General features: G+C 59.7%; 1 protein-coding gene across 3 annotated transcripts; it reads right to left on the bottom strand.

The window, feature by feature from the left end:
* Positions 1-81: 81 nt before the first annotated feature.
* On the bottom strand, positions 82-4,413 carry LOC117646847 (M-phase inducer phosphatase). 3 transcript variants are annotated; one of them, XM_034388106.1, is made up of 7 exons: positions 4,183-4,413; positions 3,070-3,289; positions 2,672-2,989; positions 2,354-2,584; positions 1,765-2,270; positions 1,461-1,652; positions 82-1,373 (listed from the first exon to the last, which is right to left on the bottom strand). In XM_034388106.1, exons 1-7 carry the CDS (start codon positions 4,236-4,238, stop codon positions 1,100-1,102), a joined length of 1,797 nt encoding a protein of 598 aa, XP_034243997.1. In that variant the 5' UTR covers positions 4,239-4,413; the 3' UTR covers positions 82-1,099. The 3 variants fall into 3 exon arrangements, with proteins under 3 accessions (XP_034243997.1, XP_034243999.1, XP_034243998.1); XM_034388108.1 differs by lacking the exon at positions 4,183-4,413 and adding an exon at positions 3,407-3,809; XM_034388107.1 differs by lacking the exon at positions 4,183-4,413 and adding an exon at positions 3,458-3,808.
* Between the last annotated feature and the right edge of the window lie 16,431 nt (positions 4,414-20,844).

Raw genomic sequence — 20,844 nt, 5'->3', positions numbered from 1 at the left:
CTTATCCCTTTGTCATTTTTTTTTCTACTGGTGTGTTAGCAAATGAGAAGTAAGGAGCAAGAAATATAAAGAGAAGGCAAGTCGATTTAAAATATAAATATTTATTTGTGATGAAAACAGAGTTTAAAATTCTGCAAATATATAAAGTCTTTTCAATAAAATGGTTTCATCAACCGGTTAAGACATCTATCCACATTAAGATTTAAGTTGACTCAGGATACCCCAATAATTTGAGGAACACAAAAAAGAAAGAAAACAACTTGTTTAGACAGTTACACACAGAGAACACCACTTAACCAGTATTCACTTGCAGTACCATTCAGTGAAAATCAACAGAATAAAACACAATTTGGATATTGCACTACAATAAATTTGAGACAAATGAAAGTCAACCAAGAGCCAAATGTAAAAGACTTTTTTTAAGAATGCCTGAAAGTATAAATTAATTTAAGACCAAGAATGGTACGCAATGTCACACAAATACACCTTCTCAACATGATACAGAATAATAGCAGACTAATAACTCATATACAGCCCAGTAATGGACCTGAGATCGATTAATTAAGTTAAATCACATCGAATTCTTTTCAATAACTAACGTTGCATGGTTTTGTCAGGAGTCTCAAGAAAGCAAACAAAATGGGGAACAAATTCGATTTGAATTACGAAGGCAGACTTCATTATAGGACTAGATAGACATTTTCCACGAGAGCGAATTAAAGTCAATAAAGCTGCCACTTACAAAAGAATCACTTAAGAAACTCCATTTCAAAACCAACTGCAAGAAGTAGATAAACATCTGTTTTACCTTAACATATCATGAAAGCCAGGGTGGAGGCTTACTTGTACATGGAAGCTACATCATGAAACATTCAAAACAAAATGCTGATCAAACTAACAAAAAATAAAAATAACAATTAGAGCACAACAAATTAAAAATACCTCTGAGTAAGTCAGTAAGTTATCAAGCTGATCAGCACCTCCAGCAAAACAGAGTTTAGGAATCACAAAATTAAAAAAAGAAAAAAAGTAAACACCCCACTTTCCCACAAAATTGAAAAATTGAAAATTCTACCTAATTGTGCACAAAAGTGCCAAGTCAAAGACCGAGACGCTTCATTCCTACACCTCGAGGATATAATCTATTCTTGCCATCACCACCATTCCATGATTTACTCTTAGACCTAAATTTGCGGAGATCGTTTTCGTGGTCTGGGTGTGTCATTGGCCGATAGGCTTGAGGGTCACAGAGACTTTGATATTGCTCATAAAATTGCTTGTAACCACCATTCAGTAGGTACATCTCAGGAAAATCTAATGAGGGATAGCATTCCTTATTAGTGTCGCGGTCAGAATTCCTCAAAAAGCGAGACCTGGAAAAGTAACAGCTCTTTTAGAAAAACTGGTAAACATAATTTATCAAGGAGAAAGAGAAAGGAACACAGGTAGAGAGTACTTACAAATTAGGTCCCCTCTCTGACGAAAATTCACAATGGAAGATTAAAATACTGCGCTTGTTGCCAACATTAGAATCTGAGGAGTCAGGCTTGTTTACTCCATCCTTGGTGTTCACAAACTCCTTGTAAATTTGCTCCTTTGTGTAGAAGTTCTTGGCACCACGAATGTGACCACCCTCAAATTCATAGGGATATCTGTAAAACAAAAACAAATATATTCTGATTAGAAATTTATTGGGCAGATTCTAAAAAAATGTTAAGTATAGTTGAGGATGAAAGTAGAAGCAGCAAACAGTCCTTTACATACCTGCAATCCACAATTGTGAAGCTGGCAATTTCATCCTTGAATTCTCCCCTCATCAGTGCAGCAAGGGTGTCCACAGAGATGCTCTTGAGATCTTGGTGGCGTCCTTCCATGAGAGGAAGGGCGAATGGTTTGCTGAAGTCACCGATAAGATCAGGGTTGGTAGAGGCCCTCAGAAGGGCCGATTTGATAGTTGCTTCAGTCTCCGAGAAGCAGCGCTGGAATTTGGGTGGTGTTGGTTTATGGGAAACTTGCAGGGGGCTCTGAGGTGAAGTGTTGAGGTTATCTTGAATGCACTGCAGGAACTTCCGCCTCTTGACTTGAATGGGGCTGTGCTTGTCAGTCGGAGGTTCAGGGCGCTTGAAGGAGCCCCCGCTGGACAGGTGCAGAGAGGAAAGAGCGTTGGAGGCAAGTTGAGAGACGGGAGACGCCTCAGGGGTTGGGGCAAAATCAGAAGAGTGGTCCAACGTCCTAACAACACTGGACTGCTTGAATAAAGAAGTGCGAACCTGAAAAAGGGAAGGGACACTTAGAATCCGATGCATCTCAATTGTATTGTTTTTGTTCACGGTGAAAAAGATTAACAACATACCTTGACTACTCTGCTAGAAGCAGGTGTAAAGCTATCTGAGGTAGACAAGGAACGGCGGAAAGAAGGCTTGGGGAAATCTTCAGTTGGACAAGCTTGCAATTGTTCCAGCATAGGGCTATCAGAGTACGGGGACAGGCTATTGCTTGCTGTGCTGCCCAGAGATAATCTGTCTTTGTGGATGTCCCCGGAGAGGAGATCACTCATTCCAATGGGAACCTGAGTGTCCTCATCCTGCACAAATAAATAATGAGTTAGATTAGTACAATGATTAAAAATACTTCAGAAATCCAATCTGCATGTCTTCAATAAATTTCTTACCACTTTTTCACTCATGAAGAGCTCCATGAAGCCATCATCGATTGATTCACTTCCTGAACTCGATGATCTACTGTAAAGAGAAGATGGCTGCAAGGATGAGGCGCGTTTGCTTTGAGGTGATGGAGTGAGCTCCTTCCTTGGCGATGGTTCGATTGGTGTCTTTCTTGGAGCCATACGAAGGGGCTCAGCAAAGCGGAAGCTGGACTTGGCATCTTCACCAGCAAAGCAAGCACCGTAGCCGCTATCTTGGGAGTTGGGGTCCTGATCTTCCAGCGGTAGCCTCAGCCTTGGGCTGATAGCTTGCCGGATGGCACCAAACTGGAATGCGCAAAACAACAACTGTGAGTTGATGGCGACAACGCGCAGGTGCACAGCGTCTCACTACGACCAATACTCACCTTGGAAGGGCTTGAGAAGCTTTTGATGGGGCTGGCCAGGAACAGGTCAGTTTTGTCAAAGGTAGTGACATTCTCCTTGTCGAAGTCACCCAGGACAGGGCTTGGGCTAGCCCTGGCCCTGTCGATGGCTGCCGACAGACTCATTCGGCGTGAGATAGGGCCGCTCGCACTCCTGCTCCTGCTGGTCAGTGCGCTTTGCTTGAAGGCTGTCTTCAGTAGCCTGGATAACAACAAGCAAGTCACACATGAGCCGGGTGTTGTTTGGGAGCCACACAGAGCAGTGCTTGGGGATGGAGGGGGACGGGGTGTCGGACCCACACACAGCCCGCGCCCTAACCTCACTTGGCCCAGAGTTTGCCTTCGCCACTCGGCTTAGTTAGACAAGCACCTTCACGCGTTGGACGGGACGGGCATCGTCGGCACTGGCTGCGCTCGGCGAGCGCTACAGCACGAGCCTGGCGAATGTGTCGCCACGGAGATAAGAGCGACGCATCGCGCAGCCCATCACGGACGGGGTCCTATCCGGACTTGAAGAACTGGGCCGCCTGGCCTCGGCCTCAATCAGCCGCCTGTTCCTTTTCACACTCGCGCCACACTCGCCCGGTCACCGGACGAGGAAAAAAGGTCCGAACTCGCGAGAAAACGCCAGCGAGGCCAAGTTCCACGCACGATTCGTTTACAACTTTCCACAACCCTTTCCCCTCCCAGCCCGCGCTAGCCGGCCACTGCTGCCAACCTGCCGGCGCCGAGCCAAACAACGCCAAGTCTCGCGCCTTCCGCGCCGCACTGTTGGCACTCGGCAGCGGAGCGGGGCGGGGCACGGCACGGGGCGGCAGAGTTCGAAACGCAACGCCCCCGGGACGTTCTGGGATTTGTTCCGTTCACAGAGTGGAACAGGAGGAGTTTAGGCTGGTGTGGCCCGCTGGAGCAGCGCGAGGAGGCTCTCGTGTTGAGGAGACCTGCGGCGCCGACATGGGAACAGTCGGGCCGGAGATCGCGGAGCACTCCATCGCGGAGGTGGCTCAGGACGAGCACGACGAGCACGACGAGGGGTCGGGAGGCAGGGGGTGTGGTAATCCAAGCGTAAATCCAAGAGGCGGCGACGATATGTACCTTGTGCAGCCTTCGCAGACTTCACAACTTTCACAGAGGGTTCTCCAACACAGCATAGTCCGACTAAAACTGAACAGCAGCCGCTGTGGTAGCGCGCTGCTTCACGGGACTTCACGGGGCGTGAAGTTTGAAGGGACTTGAGACGGCAGCCAGCTCCGCTTCGACTGCGAGGCGGGCAGGAGGGAGCCGTGGCCGTCCGGATTCGAGTCGACGCGAAGACTGACTCATTCCTCTACCGCGGCTCGCGGCTCGCGGGCTGGCTTGGCTTGGGCCCCGCGCCACCCTCCCCCGTGCCCATCCCTTCCCCGGTCGCCGTCGGCCCGCGTCGGCCGCCGTGGAGGCGTGGTGGAGGTGGAGGGGAGCTTGGCCGCGGCGCGCGCGCACCCGAGACCCGAGCGCCGTGCAGGCGAAGCAGGCCGCCGAAGCGGAGGACGGCCGAAGCACTTCGTGCAGCAGTCCGGGTGGTGGGGGCCAAGGGGGGTGGGGTTGCACACACATGCACACATGTGCAGCTCAGGCGGCCGCCGGCGCTGTCGCCGTCGCTCACATCAGCACTGCACTCGGCCTGGCGGGCCGGATGCTGGTGGAAAGGCAACTCGGTCGCCCTCGTCGTCACCAACGGCCCAAAGGCCCCGAGAACGAGATACGTCCCTCCTGGCACTGCTAATGAATGGAGGGGCGGGGGAGGAGAGGGGAGCTTCCGGGGCCGCCCTGGCCGCCCTTAGCGCCCCGCCGGATCTCACACTTTATCCAGAGCAAACAACAGGGCTGGCGCAGGGGGTGCAATTACCTAGGCCCTTGTCAGTCATTCGTCCGCAGAGTGTCGCCGCCGAATAGAGAGATTACAGGCAGCGAGGGGCCCAACACACTAATCGACAAAGAGGAACGGGCACTACTTCTGCACCGTAATCACAATCACGTCAGAAACGCTCCAGGCGAGAGCAAAACAAACACTCCGACACCGTTCGAGGCGTCGAAAAGTTTTCCTTGATCAAAATTTAAGTTCGAATCCAAACTTTTGCCGACTAATCAACACTCGCAGTGGCTGTCCTGTGCAGGAGCCACCGCCCTTGAAAGGCCCTCTGAGGCCATCGGCCGTCCACGAAGGGCGTGGAGGGCACGAAGGGCACCAGGACGGTCGCCCTTCCCGCGGGTGGGGGTGGAGGGGACCAGCTGAGCACCGCCGCGCCGCGCCCCGGGAGGCACAGCCGGGAGGCCACGGAGGTTGCCGCGCCAAGGCGCCCGTCCAGGCGTCCAAGTTCGACGACCTGTACCTGTTCTCACGTCCCGCGCGCTGCCCGGCCCGAGGCCCGGCCAGCCCGCCTCGACCCGCGGCCCGCCAGGACCGTGATGGTCGGTTGGGTTACGCCCCTCGCAACGGGTTTGGTTTGGCGGGCGAACCGTTATGGCGCGGCCGACGGGCTGCTCGCCGGCCTCCACGGCGCCGTCGAACCTCGAACTTGGAAGTTGCAGGTTGGAGTTGGAGGCCATGGCCGTGCCGCCGCGCCAAACAACAAACAACTGCGGCACGGCTTTCCCCCGCGAACCACGTCGCTCCGCGGCCACATCCCGAATCCGCGCTCCCAGCGGCCCCAACGCTCTCTCCGTCTCTCTCGCACTCCCGGGGCGTCCCGAACGGGTGCGAGAGAGGCGGAGTCGCTTAGCCGGCCGGGCTTTCGCTTCCGCGGGAAAAGTAACGGTGGGTTCCGGGCAGGCCGTCGACGGGGACCCTGAGGGGACGGGACGGGACGGGGACCCTTCCCGGCGACCGCGCCGCGCCTCGCCGCGCCACGCTAAGTGACGGCGAGCCCGCCAGCCACCCCTTGGTCCCCTCGGCCGCCGTCTCGGAGCGCACCGTCCTGGAGCGCATCGTCTTGGCCGCCAACCTTCGCCAACAAAAGCAATCGAATCGAAATTTTAGCAGCTTGATTTTGGCGACAATGGCGCGGCTGAGGGGAGAGTAAGAACAGTAAGACGGTCGCGGAGCGCTGGGCTGCAGCGCGGGCTGCCTGGCTGCGCTCGTGCGGGGAGCCTCCCCACCGTCTTGTACCCGTCCCGGCGGGGCGGGGCGGGGCGGGGCGGGGCGGGGCGGCCTCGCCTCCCTTCGCGCCGCGGCGCGTGCTACCGATGCCAGCTGCTATAGCTGCTATGGGCGATGTACTGGTGTACTGGTCGGCCAAGACACAGCTGTGGGGTCAAGGCGCGGAACGCGGAACGGGCGGGGAGCGCCGGCCCGCGCCAGCCGGAACCAAGGGACACGAGTGGACATTCACCTCCTCGGATTCAAGATTTAAAAACAAGAAAAATTTTAAAGAAATTAATTTGCTTGTTAGAATAATTGCTGGTTTTACTGTCGCAAATCCATGTAACCACAATGAAGGCGCTTTGGTGAATGAAAACCAAGAGAGGGCCAACCAAACGAAAGTCCAGCTCTTGCTACTGTAAACGTCAAAAAAATTAATATGAAACACAGCTGAAGGTGCACCTTGCATGCGCAATTCTTTCACACCTGCTAGGCGACTGTTAAAAAAAACAGCAGGGGCTGATTTCCGCTCTGAGAATGTCAATGACCCGAAGTGCTCGCTCCCCTGAACGAAACCTCACTTCCCTCAAAACCTCGGATGAAACGGAAGACTGGCATAACCATTGAGAAACCAGCAAACCCGTCCAGAAAACGATCAAAACAAAAAAAAAAGGTCATCGTTTTTACACTCCGTCCCAAAGAAAATTGTGCCAGTAAACCAGTCCGGGTGTACAGTCAGGCTTCCGGTGCAGCTGGCGCGCTCTTGCGCGCGACTGTACAGCGGCGGGACGGCCGGCGCGGCGAGGGCTGCACCCCTTATGCTCGCGGGGTGAATCGGGGAGGAGGGGGGGGGGGGGAATGTGGCACGTGCCGCCGCGATAGCGCGAACGAGAGCGACAGAGAGAGAGAGAGAGAGAGAGAGAGAGGGAGAGAGAGAAAAGAGAGAGAGAGAGAGAGAGAGAGAGCGAGAGAGACAGAGAGAGCGAGACAGACAGAGAGAGCGATCTACCCGCAGCCGCGCCCCCTCCCCCTCGGCGTGAATGCCCAGATCCCCCCTCTCTCCCCCCTCCCCCTTCCCGCGCCCTGACATTGTCCTCGTAACAAGTGATTCTCGCCCGGAGAAAGAGAAAGTCTAAGCGTTTTGCGTTTAGAAAAATATTTGAGAATTTTTTTTTTCATTAGACTTTTGACAAATGTCAAGAGATTTTTTTCCCCTCCTTGTTTCAGATGAGGGGTACTGTAGCAGCGAGAAGCAACTAGTTGGTTTTTCAGTAAAGCCCTTGGCACCACCGCCTTTGCACCCGCAGGACCTGTTGCCCGCGATGGGAGAGTTGCACGCGGGAGCCAGTCCAGGATCGAGGACCGGTCGCGATTTCTTTGCCGTCGGGAAGAAAGGCCCAATTCGCGTTACTCATTTCGGTTTTGTCGCGAAGCAAGATTTAATAAAAACCAGTACACAAACGAAAAAAAAAAAACCACGAGAAAAAAAAAGCCAAGCAACGAAACCCTTGTTTTTCTGCCGGCTTCGGCGAACGCGGTGGTGGGTAAGGGAAAAAATATGCGCTTTGCCAGGGCTGCTTTCGGGATCGGCTTCCTTCGCCAGTGTCTCATTTTCCTACCCTCCTCGCTCCACACACGGCTCGCACTTCTTTCCCCCGATCCATTTTTTTTCAGTCCCCGTCTGGCGGGCTGATTTGCATTTTACTTGTTGTATTCCACGTCCTACGTCTTCGCAGGGGTCAACGCCGTTGCTGGATTTCTGCGAGCGACTTTGGGCGACTGTACAATCGATACTGCTCGATGGATGAAACGATGAATCGATGAAACGTTGAGACCGTGTGCGCGGCGCCGAAGACGCTCGGCAGTCTCAAGTCGAAAGTAAAACGAGCTCTCGCGGACTCGGCGGAGCATTCCTGCGGCCATGCCTGCGACAAGGAAGCGCGGAAGACGAGACCCTCTGCTTTTTCCTTCCCTTTCCTTTTCGCAGGGTAATGTTTCACGTATCGGTTCCCGTTCGTTTCGTTCCGTTCCCGCGCCGAGGCAGAAGGGACCGCGAGGGTCGTCTCGTCTCGGCCGTCGCGGCCGCGCTCCAGATCCGGAGGCCAGAGGCAGGCCAGAGGGCTGCACCCGGGCCGTCTCCGTCTCTCTCACGAGAACCTCGACGAGAACGCGCTCGGCGGGGTCAGCAAGGCAACGCACTGCATCGCACGGGGCTGCATCGTCTGCATCGCACTTCCCGAGGGGGTGGGGATTCTCTCACGCCCAATTTTGCGTCGCGACTAGGAGTCACAAAAAATAACCAAAATTAACAAAAGCAAAAACCAATGGCAAATGAAATTTAATTGGCATCGAGTCCTGCAAGTCGGTCAGCGAGGTGGATGTCACTTGGACGCCCTCCAGGTGCATTACCCGGTAGGGCCAGGACGGCCAGGGCGGCCGGGGCCGCGAGCTCACACGAGGACATCGACCCGGCGACGTCGGCGACCCTCGTCACGCGACGCCACCGCGACGCTGTCCTTCGACAGGACCAGCGCGCCATCCGGATGGGTCGGGGTGGCGTTCCCTTTTCGGCCTCCTGGCCTCCCCCAAGCCCCTCGTCGTCGTCCTGGCCGGCGCGCCCTGTCCCTCCGGGTCTCCGGGCAAGGTCGTCCTCCTCGCCGTCCTCGCCGGCCGGGCCGCGGCCGCGGAGGGAGAGCTCCTTGGGAACCCTGGCGGGCCTGGCGGCCTGGCGGACACCCCCCGACGTCGCGGCCTCGCGGTGCCTCGCGGCCAGCCGGCGGACTCCGAACAGAGCTCCGTCGCTCTGTCTCTCTCGCACTCGCTGGGCGGCCCGCAGTCCCGAAGGGGTGCGAGAGAGACAGAGCGCCGCCCGGCCGCCACGCTCGGCGGGGTGAACCTTTCTCTGCCCTTCCCTGCGTTACCTCACGACCCCCTTTTCTCACGGTTGTTTCTCTCATCGTCTCGTCTCCACACACACACACTCACGTCTGCCTTCGCGCTCACAGACACACACACACTCCCTCACACACACACACATCTATCTATAAATCGCAGACAAAGGAGGCGACAAATCTAATACCTCTCCGCGCGGAAAGACGAGAGAAATACTACACAAGGTCCAGCTGGACGACGCCATTTCATTTTCCGGGGTCTTGTGTGAATCATCTCGGCGTCTCGCTTTTGCCAAAACAGCGCTAGACCACTGCCGCGGGGAAATTGCGGGAAAATAATCTCGACCCGCGTGAAAGGTGGATCGCGGCGCTCGGCTCGATGTGAGTCCGGATGTTGTGGATCCTGCAATCTGCCCTCCTGTTTTGTTTCAAAACCGCGCAAACACCGCGAGCGAGGATTAGTGGGCCTCTGAGTCATATTCAAAACACTAGACAAAGCAGGCTGGGCGGCTGGCCAGGGGAGGAGGTTCCCTTTGGGTTCCCTCCGGGTTCCCTAAGGTTCCCTGCTGCTCCGGGTGAGAGGCGAGCCGTCAGACTGGGCCGCTGCTGCCGGGTTCGGGGATGCCCGGGGATGGCCCTTGGGCCTCCCCGCCGACAACGCCGCAACTGGCGCGGCCTCGGCGTCCACCTGCGAGGCTCTGACGGCGTCCTCGCGAGGCCCGCCACGCCCGCCACCCCAGACGGCCGGCCGCGTCCGGGACGACGGCCAACCCGGCCCGGTGCCGGCCCCGCCAGCGGGAGGGACAGAGAGGGAAGAGGAGCCTCGGACGCGGAACGGGAAAGGTTTTCCGAGATTTCCAGCGAAGGCAGTGAGTCATCGTGGACCGGGCTGGCGCTGTGTGTGTGTGTGTGCGCGTAAGTATGCACTGCCTCTCTCTCATTTACCCTCATTACAAGGCTGCAGAGTGCGACAAAGACACAAAAACAGCTGGGACGCTCCGCGCTCATTTCTGTAGTTTTCCGTCATGTCCGTGGACTGAACCACGCTGTCTACTCTCCCGACACTCTTTTTACTCAAGTGTTATTTTTAATTTGAAGCTTTTGGTGCGCTGGGAGGCGGCAAGCAGTCCTCGCGGCGACGCGGAGCCGACGGCCGTTATCACTCGATACTAGAGAGTTTAGCCGGGCAGGCCGGGCTGGGGGTGCTCCAGGGGTGCCTGGGGAGAGGACGACGCCCTCCCTTCCCCCTCCCTCCCCGCACCACTGCGAGTAATTCGAACCGCGACGTCGACGGCGACGTGCTGGGGGTGGCCGTCGAGGCCGCCGCTCCGCGCCCCGGCCATGGCCCCGGCGCCTTGGTCTGGGCCAAGTCGAGACGCCTTGGCCGCCGCCTGTTGCGCCTCGCGCCCTCCGGCCCGGCGCCACCCTCAGGGCGGACGACGGCGACGTCGTGGCGGCCGGACAGACAGACAGACAGACGGCGGCAGTATTTGCTCGACGTCGCTGGTCCGGGACGGCGCGGTCCGCGGGGTAGAGAGCGCGGCCGGCGCGCAGCATGGTGGTGTAGTGACGGGTAAGCCTGTCTGGTCCCCTTCCCCTCCCCCTCCCCCTCCACCCCCGACACAAAGCCGCCTGCATGGGGGTGCGCAGAGTGCGCGAGGGGGTGGCCGCCACCCTCAACCTGCAGGCCTGCGCCGCCCTCGCCCGCAGACACACACACACAGACGCACACTCGAACACACACAGACGCAGTGCGCCGCCGCCGAACCCTGCACACCCTGCTCGTGGTCCGCGACAGGTCCGAAAACCGTCTCGCGTGCGCGCCGCGGTGCCGCGGTGTCTGGGGGTGGCAGGCTGCAGCTCAGGCTGCGGGCAGTCGGGGGTGGGGGGCGGCCGGGGGCGGCGCGGCCAGCCAGCCGTCCTACGCAAAACGACCCGCCGATAACGCGCCTTCGCTCCACACACACACAGCACACACACACACAGTGCACCACGCACGCGCACATGGTGCAGCAGACGACGCGTCGCGAGCAGACGACGTGATTGGATTATCTCGAGGGGTGGGGGCGAGCCAGGCGAGGCGCGTCGTTCCGCGGCGGCCGCGGCCGGGAGTCGAACCCGCGACGTAACGGTCGCCTTATCGATCGCGGGGAACACGTGGAGTAGAGCAGGGCCCGCACCACCACGTGCATTACCCCGCCCGCTCTCATAATGCCAATTTGCAACAAACAATGCACTTTGCATAAAATTTAGTCCCCGTTCGTCGCTTATGCTTCTCAGTATACAGTGCAGGAAAAATATAAATTTTTCTTGCATTCAAATCTCCGAAGTGACAAAAAAGTGTAACCCAGCATTCTTGAAAGAAAAAAATGCATCATTATGTATTCCGGCTAGCCATTTTTATGTGTTTTCCTGATGGCGAGTTTTTTTTTCTTTCTCGTGAAAGCGAGCAAAGTGACACGGCATGTGAGTCCGCCGCCCCCCGCCACGCCCCGCCACACAGACAATGCACCCTGATGAAGGGAAGGGAGCATCACCACCACCACCACCAACAACATAAGCCAGCAACAAAAACTAAAGCTCGCGGATCGATAAATAAAAGTCGGAGACGAAGCCATGCAATTTCCTCTTGGACTGTACTTGCAGTGCACCGTGCCGGCCGTGCGTAGTGCAGTGACAATCGGGGGTCGAGGTACAGTCCACCTCACGGGCCAGCTGGGCCAGCCAATCCCACGTAGAGTCACTGACCGTCCGAGAGAGACAAGGCAGCCTCTTGGTGTCGGGGCCACGGAATGCCTCCACCAGGACGGCACGTGTAGTACACTGTGAGAGTAATTGAGCTGAGCTAGGTAGCACCGATGCATTGCGTCGCGTGTCATCGTCACCGCAACGGTTGGCGTGACTAGCGTCTGCCCCAGCGGCCCGAGCTTCTCGGACTTGATCGGCGACGTACCAAGTTTGAAGTTGCCGCCAGTGGACGCGCAGGCGCAGCACGGCGTGCGCTATGGCCGCGCGGCGCTGCCGGCCCGCCGGCCCTCTTCGCGCCAAACCATTGTCCTGTTCACCTGTGTGGCACAGTGTGTGCGTCGCCGGCGAGAGGGGAGGCAACGTCGCCGGGGGGAGGAGGGAGGGCAGGGAGGTGGCCGACGTGGCCGACGGCGCCAGCAGGACGCCGCCACCATCCTGGGGACAACGGAGGGCTAGAGGACGATGACGACGAGGCCGTGGAGGAAGCCGACAACCAGGGGGTGGTACAGCACGACGGGATCCTGAACAACAGCAACCACCGGAGGCCGGCGGCAGCCAGGGTACCGGACGACCGACGCCCGGAGGACGACGAGGACGAGTCGTCGGGAACCCTGGTGGACGACGGGGACCCGGGTGACCAAGGAGTACGGCCTCGGTTTTGGCGCCAGGATGCCTCCAGGACGCCACGTAGGAGGCCCTCCTGGCCGATGGCGGGACTCCTGCCCGTGGTTGACGATTTTGCCGCGGGAGGGAGCTGGGGTAGACCCCGGCCCGCTCAGCTGAGCTATTCGGGCGCGAAAACAGACACAAGGGCCAAGTCCAGGGCCACGCCCCGCCGCAGGCAGCCCAAGGCAGCCGCAGACCCGACCTCTGGCGGCCAGGTGGCGAACCTCCGCGCGCGCGCTCGCCCAGAGGTTCATTCATCCCGTCTGCTCCCGCCCAGCTGAGCCGCCGGGGCGGAGGGGTGGGGGGAGGGGGAGGGGGCCGCGAACACACCTGACACCAAATCGGCGAGGACGCCGCCGGCCGGGCCTCCACCGCGCGGGTTTGTTGACGTGTCAACGGCGCGTCAAAAACCCCTCTTCCATAGGGGCGTGGCGGCCAGTCAGGACTTGGCACATCTTGACGTCCCGAGGGACGATTCGCGCGGAAGGAGCCGAACGAGCCGCGGGGGACGTCATCCCCTCCGGCAGCTGGAGGCTCCAAGCTGGAGGCCGCAGTTTGGCGCGGACCTCGCACCGCCCGGGGCCGCCGTGCCGCCGCCAAGACAGGGATCCCAGTGGCGACCTCCGGGTTTTTCGGCGACGAGGTGCCGTGCCAGGGCCTTCAGTTGGTGCCTCTAGGGCAACCTAGGGCAACCACCCCTCCCTCGGGCTGCCCCGCGCACCCTCCCGGCAACCGTCCCGGGTTCGAATACCAGTGCAGGCGCGCATATTTTAGCATCGCCTCGGCAGTTTCCCAGTTTGGGCTCGCGGCTCGCGTCGGCGTAACTGCCGCGGCGCGGCGTCGAGTTGCCGCGATGTGGCGCGGATGGCTCGGCGGAGAGGGCCAGGGCACCGCCAGGACGGCCAGGACGAGGAGGACGAGGACGGCGATAAAGCAGTGGACTCCAATCAGCGCGGCTATTGTGCGTCCCGCCGCGCCGCGCCGCCACGAACCAGTTTCTCGTCTCTCTGTCCCGCTCGCACTCGCGGGCCAGCGCGAGAAAGAGAGAGAGAGAGAGAGAGAGAGCGACGAAGCGGGATCAGAATGCGATATTCCTCCACGGCCGCCAACGGGCACGCCTGGCACGCCGAGGCACAAGCGCGCGAACTGCAGGCACTGCAGGGCGGCCAACGTTACTCCGCCCTTTGTGAACCGCAAGCCGTTCGGTCCCTCGGGTCCTTTCCGGCGGCCGATTCACATCGACATTCGAGCCGCTCACCTGCCCGACAAGGCGCCACTTGTTTGCTTAGGAGGGAGAGGTTAGGTCGGACTTGTCGCAATTCCCACGGCGCTGGTCGCGGCCTTACAGTGCGCTGCCGTGTGCGTGTGAATGTGTGTGTGTTTTGCCGTGTTACCTGTGAGGCAAGTCCGCACGCACCGATCGTTCCGGATGGAGGCGAAGGTGGTTCTCGTCTAAGACAACATCGGAATGGGAAAATAAATGTTTACCGACCGGGACCGCAGCTCGCCGGTCCTAAGGCTCGCAGGAGGATTCCCGGCGTCCGAGCCCGACGAAGCAAAACAGAAACAGCAGCACGAAGAGTCGTTTTCGTCGCTCTGTCCCTGTCGCACTCAGGGGCCGGGTTCAAACGCCGCCGAGTTGACTTTTATTTGGTTGGGAGCTGTAAACGGCCGCCAGGTACCCGGCCAGGCGTACTCGGGGTACCCGAAGGGCTTTAGTGTCTGGAGTCCCTGAGTCCCTCCGCTTCCTTCTTTTTGTCCAGTGCGGTCGAGCCGAGGCAGTGCGAGGCAGCCAAAGCCGAGACGGCCGAGACGCGCGCTGCCCCGACCGGACGCCCCCCCCCCCCCCCCCCCGCATCCGCTCCCCTACAGTGCACTCTGCGCTGGACCTACCGGACCTGCAGTGCAGGCCCCCCTTTTCGTGGCCGCCTCCACAGAGCCCTCCACAGGGCGCCAGGTCCACAAAGGGTCCAGGCCGCCTCGAAGGCCGTCTTCGTGGACCGCCACGCGGCACGCCTGCCGATGATATGGAAAGATGGAAAAGCGGGTACACTGTTACGGCGACGCGGTCCACTCCACTGGGTGCCCGCAGCGCCCGCAGCGTCCTGCACTTTTTAGTCTCGTTGGTCCCGCCCGCATCCTGCGGCATCGTGCAGCATCGCGGTGCACATCCAGGCGGGGTCCTGGGGGAGGGGGAGCGCTTGGGCCCTGGCCCTGGGCACGGCGGCATGGGGGGCGGCCAGGACGACTGCAGGACTGGAGTATACAGGTTCCAGGAGCAGCACTCCCCGCTGCATCAGCTCTTCTTTCTCTTGTTTTATGTTGTTGTTCGGTGCAGGGGCCCTGGAGCCGGCCTGGAGATGCACCAAGGTCCGGCGAGCCCCCCTCTCGGACCCTCTCGCTGCATTCCAGAGACGAAGGGACTCATCACAGGGCCGAGGCTGCCTTGGCAGTGCCGTGGCCGGGGAATCACGGCTAAGGGCCTTGGTCGGCCGCCCCGGCTGCATTACCTCGGACATTTTTATTTTTGTTGTTGTTGTTTTTTCCCCCGGGCGCCCCTCGCCACGCCTTGCCCCTTTGCCGGGCCGCGCCAGCCTTATTCTAAAATAGACTTTCCGGATAACGCGGCGCGAAATCCAAAGCCTCCTTCGCCTGTCCGGACCGCACAGTACCCGCGAACCTTGGAGCAGCAAACACCGCTCTGCCTGCATTCTGCCTGCATTCTGCGCGCCGCACTCTCTCGCACCCGCAGGAAAGGGCGGGATGGCCGAGGCGGGCCAGCTTACTCTGTACCGAGTGCTCGTCTCATAACACAACAAGCATGGCGAGCTCGGTGCACTGTCTGCGTTCCTGGTAAAGGCCCCCATCTCGGCCACCATCTCCGCCACGCCAGCATGTCCACCTCACGGTTGGTTCCACCGCACCTTCCAACTGCCGCGCTGCCTCGAGCGACGACGGACAATAATTCAAACGGGACGCAGATTCAGTTATAATTGAAGCTACGCGTACTTTCCACTGGGGGGCTCCCGCTTCGCGACATCGCGTAGCGATGTCACTGAATTCGTCGAAGGCTCCAACTTCGCAGTTTCAAAGCCCGCCGTCCCGTCTCGAGATGAACATTCGAGTACCGCACCTGGCTGCTCAAACTCCAGGGGGAATTGTTGGATCTCGACTTCCGAAAGATACAAAAAAAATCACTGCTAGCTGAAGGCAGAGATGTCAATAATAAATCAAGGCCGAAAAGTGCATCGTAACGTCCTCTACGTAAAACGATCTCGAAGTCTGAGGGTCGCTCCATCCGCAGGTGACACCGCCGCCACTCTCGAAGGGCAGCGATTTTCCGGAAGCGGCGTCGTTTTACGGCCCAGTTTGCTGAATGAGGCCATGAGGGGCCCAAACGGCCCAAACGCAGCGCTATTTAGCCGTTTTCATTACGATAAGAGGATTCCTCGCGCGGCTTATTGGCAGGAAGCCCGTCGGCCAGAAAACCAACAGCGTCTGACGACGACACGCACACACACACAGACACACACACACAGGATATCGACGGCGACTTTTACGAGATATAAAACTTGAAAGTCCCTCTCGATTGTTGGCCGCGGCTCAAAAAACGCGGAGAACCCGTGAGAACGGCGGCGGGGGTCGCCACTCAACGAGGCCCCCGTCTCGAGACGCTGCCCGCAGGTGGACGCACCTGTGTTACTAGTACACTATAATTCGGGTGTTTTCCAGTGATGCCGTAAGTGGCCGCGCGGGTGTGTCAGCTCCAAGACGTGACGCTTCGGAGAGTCCATCGAGGGTTAACAAGGAAAACGTAAATGAAAAGGTCCTTGCCACGTCACGTACCACAACACTGGTCGCATGATGGCTCAATGCTTCATTGGCCGCGACCCCAAAAGGGTTGAAGGGAAGGGCCCCGAAGAGGGCCTTGCCGGGCCCCCAAGGCCGACCCTTTCATCCAATTTAGGGTGGCGGCGGTGACTCACGCACGCAACAAGTTTCAAAACTTTGAATCCATCTTTATGACCCGGCCCGAGAATTCCATGGAGCCTTCTCTAGAGGCCGCCGCCGCCGCTCCGGTGCGGGTTGCTGCGTTGCACACAGGTGTGGGCGGGTGCTCTATGGAGGCCGAGGAACTCCAATAAAAACAGCGCACAATCGCTGCTAGGTTCGACGGCTGGGCATCCTCGTCCCGCGTTTTTAGTATTCGTCTGAGAACGTCAAAGGGAGTCCCATGGGCAGGCCCCGGCGGCCCCGCCCCGTCCCGGTCGGCCATGGACGTGCCCAGCATGGCGGCGAGCCGACGACTGAGACGGCCTGATAATGGGAGACAATGACTCTCAAGTCGCACAAATAGAGGCCGTAAAAATAAAAATACCGGCCGAACCCCCTCCCCCCTCGCCTACGTACTTAGTATTTTGTGTGGGTGTCAATGAAAGGAGGATTCGGCGCTTCCTTTTCAGGGGGTGCGTTCGTTCGGATAACCACACTGCCCTTTTCCGACCGGCCGGACGACCGGACGCGGCGCCGCCGCGCGCGGGAAGACGAGAAAAGCGCGGGAAAAGCGCAGAAAAAGCGCGGGAAAGCCGACCGCGCGCCATTTGACTGTAGCGCGCTTGTTTTGGCGCGCATTTTCCATTTTCCGCGCGCCATCCGGCTTCCTTCTTTGTCCCGAAGTTTCGGCGCAGCGCGCGCGTGTGTGTGTTGTGTGAGTGTGTGGATGGTCCCTTACGCTATCCTCTGCCCGCATCTCAAAACTGGTCCAGCGAGGTATGGGGCATTACAGGGAGGGGGAGCGAGAGGCCGGGACCGCCTCGCCTTTCAAAGGCCCAGACGCCGCTCCAATTCGCACGAAGCAGCAGCAAAGCAGCCGTTTCCGAAAGTCGCTCCGTCTCTGTCGCACCCAAGGGGCGCGCCTTGGGGAGCGAGAGAGACGGAACGAACCTCCGCGCGGAACCGCTCGGCAGCAGAGCAGATGTGCCCACAGGCCCAGCGCAGGAACGCGAAGGGGGAGAGAGAGAGGGAGAGAGGTCAGTAACCCTCTCTCTTCCAGGTGCGGGCCTAAGTGCAGCACGCGAGCGGAGGATAACGAAATTACACATCTCTGCGCCTCGCGGCACGGATTAGAGGAGGTAAAAAGCGAGAACAATACTCGCCGCAAAACAAGGAAGACAGCTCCCCATCCGGCCGTCGGGCCGTCGGCAGGTGAACGCCGGCGCCGCCGAGCAGGCCGAGCACAACTCGCGCAGGTGAAGAGCTGCTGCCTTTTTGGACCGGCCCAAAAATGCCGATCCGAGGTTCATCCGGACAGGTGTGTGTTTGCAACCCTTTCCGCCAACAGGTGGGAGCCGCCACTGGTTGGAGGCCCAATCAGGGGCCCGGCGACGTCCAGCAGGTGGTCAAGCAGTCCGCCAGGGTGACTCCTCGGACGGCCGTGTGGGTTTGCAAGGGGCGACACGCGGCCGCACTGCAAAAAAATTGAAAGCGGACTGCCTCTGCGCAAGGCGACACAGTCCGACTCTCTGAGATTCTTCTAGCTCGACGCCACCGGCCAGGCACCGCGTCGTCGGCCAGCCCCACGCCCTTCGGGGCTGCCGGTGGTCTACGGCGTCTACGGCCCACTGGACCGCGGCGCTGCCGAGGGCGGTCGGCGTCGTCGGCGTCTTTGATGGACGAGGTTCCTCATTACCACGGGCCTAATCATCGTGCTCCCCCTTCCCCCTCCCTCGGCCGGTCAGCGAGTCCGTTAGGACCCTGGACCGACTGGAGGCTGGAGGCAGAGCCAGGCCGGGGCCCCAAGCCCCCAAGGCCCCAGGAGGGGCGCAGGTGGCGCGCTCTGGCGGAAGGGTGTTGAACTTGCAGCGGGCCGTGAGAAGATCTCCTTTTTATTCAAAAGGCCAAACAAACTAGGAGGCGGGGATGACGCGGCGCGTTCTGACCTCCGACTTTTACGAGGCGGAGGCCACGGCCTGCACCACGGCGTCGAGGAAGCCGACGGTGGCGTCGAGCAGCACGCACTGCTCGGCGTCCAACTTTTCGGGCGTCAGCAGGCGCGACGCCGGCCGCCGCGGTGTAGACCGTGTAGACCGCGGTGCAGCGGGAGGGCAGGCGCGGAGTCCACGCGGCAACGCCGGCAACGCCGCGGCGCGGTCAAGCAGTACGCCAAGCAGTACGGCAAGTACGGCATCGCGGCGACGGCACGCTGCGCTGCGAAGGGGAGCCCGGAGGGAGTGGCGGACTCCGACGCCTTGCCGTCGAAACGACGTCGCTTTCACGCCAATCGTGCAAAAACTCTCACGTCGCTGGACCTTTTACGCCGCATTTTCGGCGGTGGTCCTACCGACTGTGTCCTTCCGAGGGACACAGCTTCCGCACCAGGGGGAAGGGTTGCAACTGACTCCCGTAGACATCCCGTCCGACCAGTGACGACTCTGTTCCTTATGTAAAATAGCAGCAGCCCTCCTGGAGGCCTCGTAGAGGCTCGGGCACCTCGAGTGTCCCCAATAAGTCACCTCTCCTCGCGCTCCCACCTCGGCGGGGAGGCCGGTCAGCCTGTGGGCCCCGCGTGGGCCAGCACACTGAGGGGCGTTTTCGTCGCTCTGTCTCCCTCGCACCAACAGGGGTCGCTCCATGAGTGCGAGAGAGACAGAGCGACCCTCGGAATCAGTGTGCCGGCCGTGGGGCTGGCCGTGGGCCGCGGGGCGTGGGCGTCCCTTCCCTTTATTCGGCCCACGCTCGGCCCCTGTCGCCGTCTGTCTGTCCGCCTGTCTGTCTGTCGGGCCGAAAGGGCTGCGTCGTGGCGAGGAGCAGGTCCCACACACGACCGGCGTACGCTGGTCTCACCGACACACACACACACACACGCCGTGTCAACAAAGCCCGACGCACACGGCCCTGGAGCGGATACCCCTTCCCTTCCCCGCCCCGCGTGCACCGCGCCACGCCACGCCACGCCACGCCACGCCAGGCAGGGCTGCTGGCTGCTCATTCAATCTCACAATGCATGCGGCCGGCTCGGCTCGGCTCCGCACCCCACCGCGTGGCCCGGCTGGCCGCTCCGCTCGTCTGGCCGCGTCGAGTGGCCGCTGGACCGGACTGCGGCGACGGGGCGGACGGGGCACTGCGAAAGGAATGCGCACTCTGCTTTGCGGAGCCGGGGGAAGGGCTCTAGTGGTGTGTGTGTGTGTGTGTGTGTGTGTGTGTGTGTGTGTGTGTGGTGTGTGTGTGGTACACACGCTGAGGATCAATCAAGTCTCGGCGAGGACGCGCAGGGCGCAGGGGATCCAACTCGACGCAGAATTATCTTAAAAACACCACACCAAGTCCGTGACCAATTTTTTTTAGGGCGGTAAAGTCGGTTGGAATGCAGCCGCCTGGAGCTTATTTCCTTATCAAATGGACGGACACCTTATCAGACACGCCGCTGCCCGGCCCTCCTCCCGGAGGTCTTTCTCTCGCCGTCTCGCCTCCCGATCGGGAGGGCCGTCAAGACGGCGGACGGGGAAGGTGGCTCCAAATAATCCTGCCGGCTTCACGCCGGGCCCGATGCACTGTCGCGAGCAATCGAATCGAAAACAGGGACTTTGGCGGCGGCGGCGGCGTCGACGGCGGCCTCGACACGTCCACGTCGACGGCCGCCTTGACAGGCCACTTGTCCGCGGCGCCGCCAGAGACGCTCGTGTGTTGACAACAACGGGGTGCTCGTCGAGGACAAGGTGAGGGACCACCCCGGGCCCCGACAATCAGGTGCCATACATCGTGTGCAGTGTGCGTGCAGCGGCCGTGCACTGCCATGGCCTCGGACAGCGACGGCGAGGCCAGCGAGGACGGCGAGGCCTCTACCTGGCGCCTCATCGCCGCCCCTTATCTTCTTGTCGCTTTCTCGGCTTCGCCGTGCTTCGACGGCCTCGACGGCCTCGACGGCAAGGTGCTGTTCCCCGCAACAAAGACCTCGGCAGCCTCGGCCTCGCCCTGGCCGAGGCATCGGCCGGGGCTCGGAGCGCCTCCACTCGTCGAGGCGGTCAGTAGGAGGACAAGGACTTTGTCGCCAACAACGAAAAGGCGGGACGGCCAAGACGGCCGAGTGCTTCCACCCCAGCGACCTCGCCGACGAAAACCAAACCGTCGCAGCCGGCCCGGGCCGCGGTTCGAGTCCCGCCGGCGGCGGAAGGTGCCCCCGCCTTTTAAACCGCCCTTTTTTCCCTTTTCGCCCCTTTGAGGATTGAATGCGATTTTTATTGCCCGCACGCTGACCCCCACAATGACCTAAAATTTGGGGCCCGGCGGAAGTGCGAGTGAGACGGAGCATAAAGTAGTTCGCGGAACTGGCGGGGC

This window comes from Thrips palmi, unplaced genomic scaffold (assembly GCF_012932325.1).
Source record: "Thrips palmi isolate BJ-2018 unplaced genomic scaffold, TpBJ-2018v1 HiC_scaffold_2, whole genome shotgun sequence".
In the NCBI taxonomy this organism is placed as follows: domain Eukaryota; kingdom Metazoa; phylum Arthropoda; class Insecta; order Thysanoptera; family Thripidae; genus Thrips; species Thrips palmi.
Note: the sequence above shows the minus strand (reverse complement) of the source record. Positions and strands in the feature narration are given on the sequence as shown.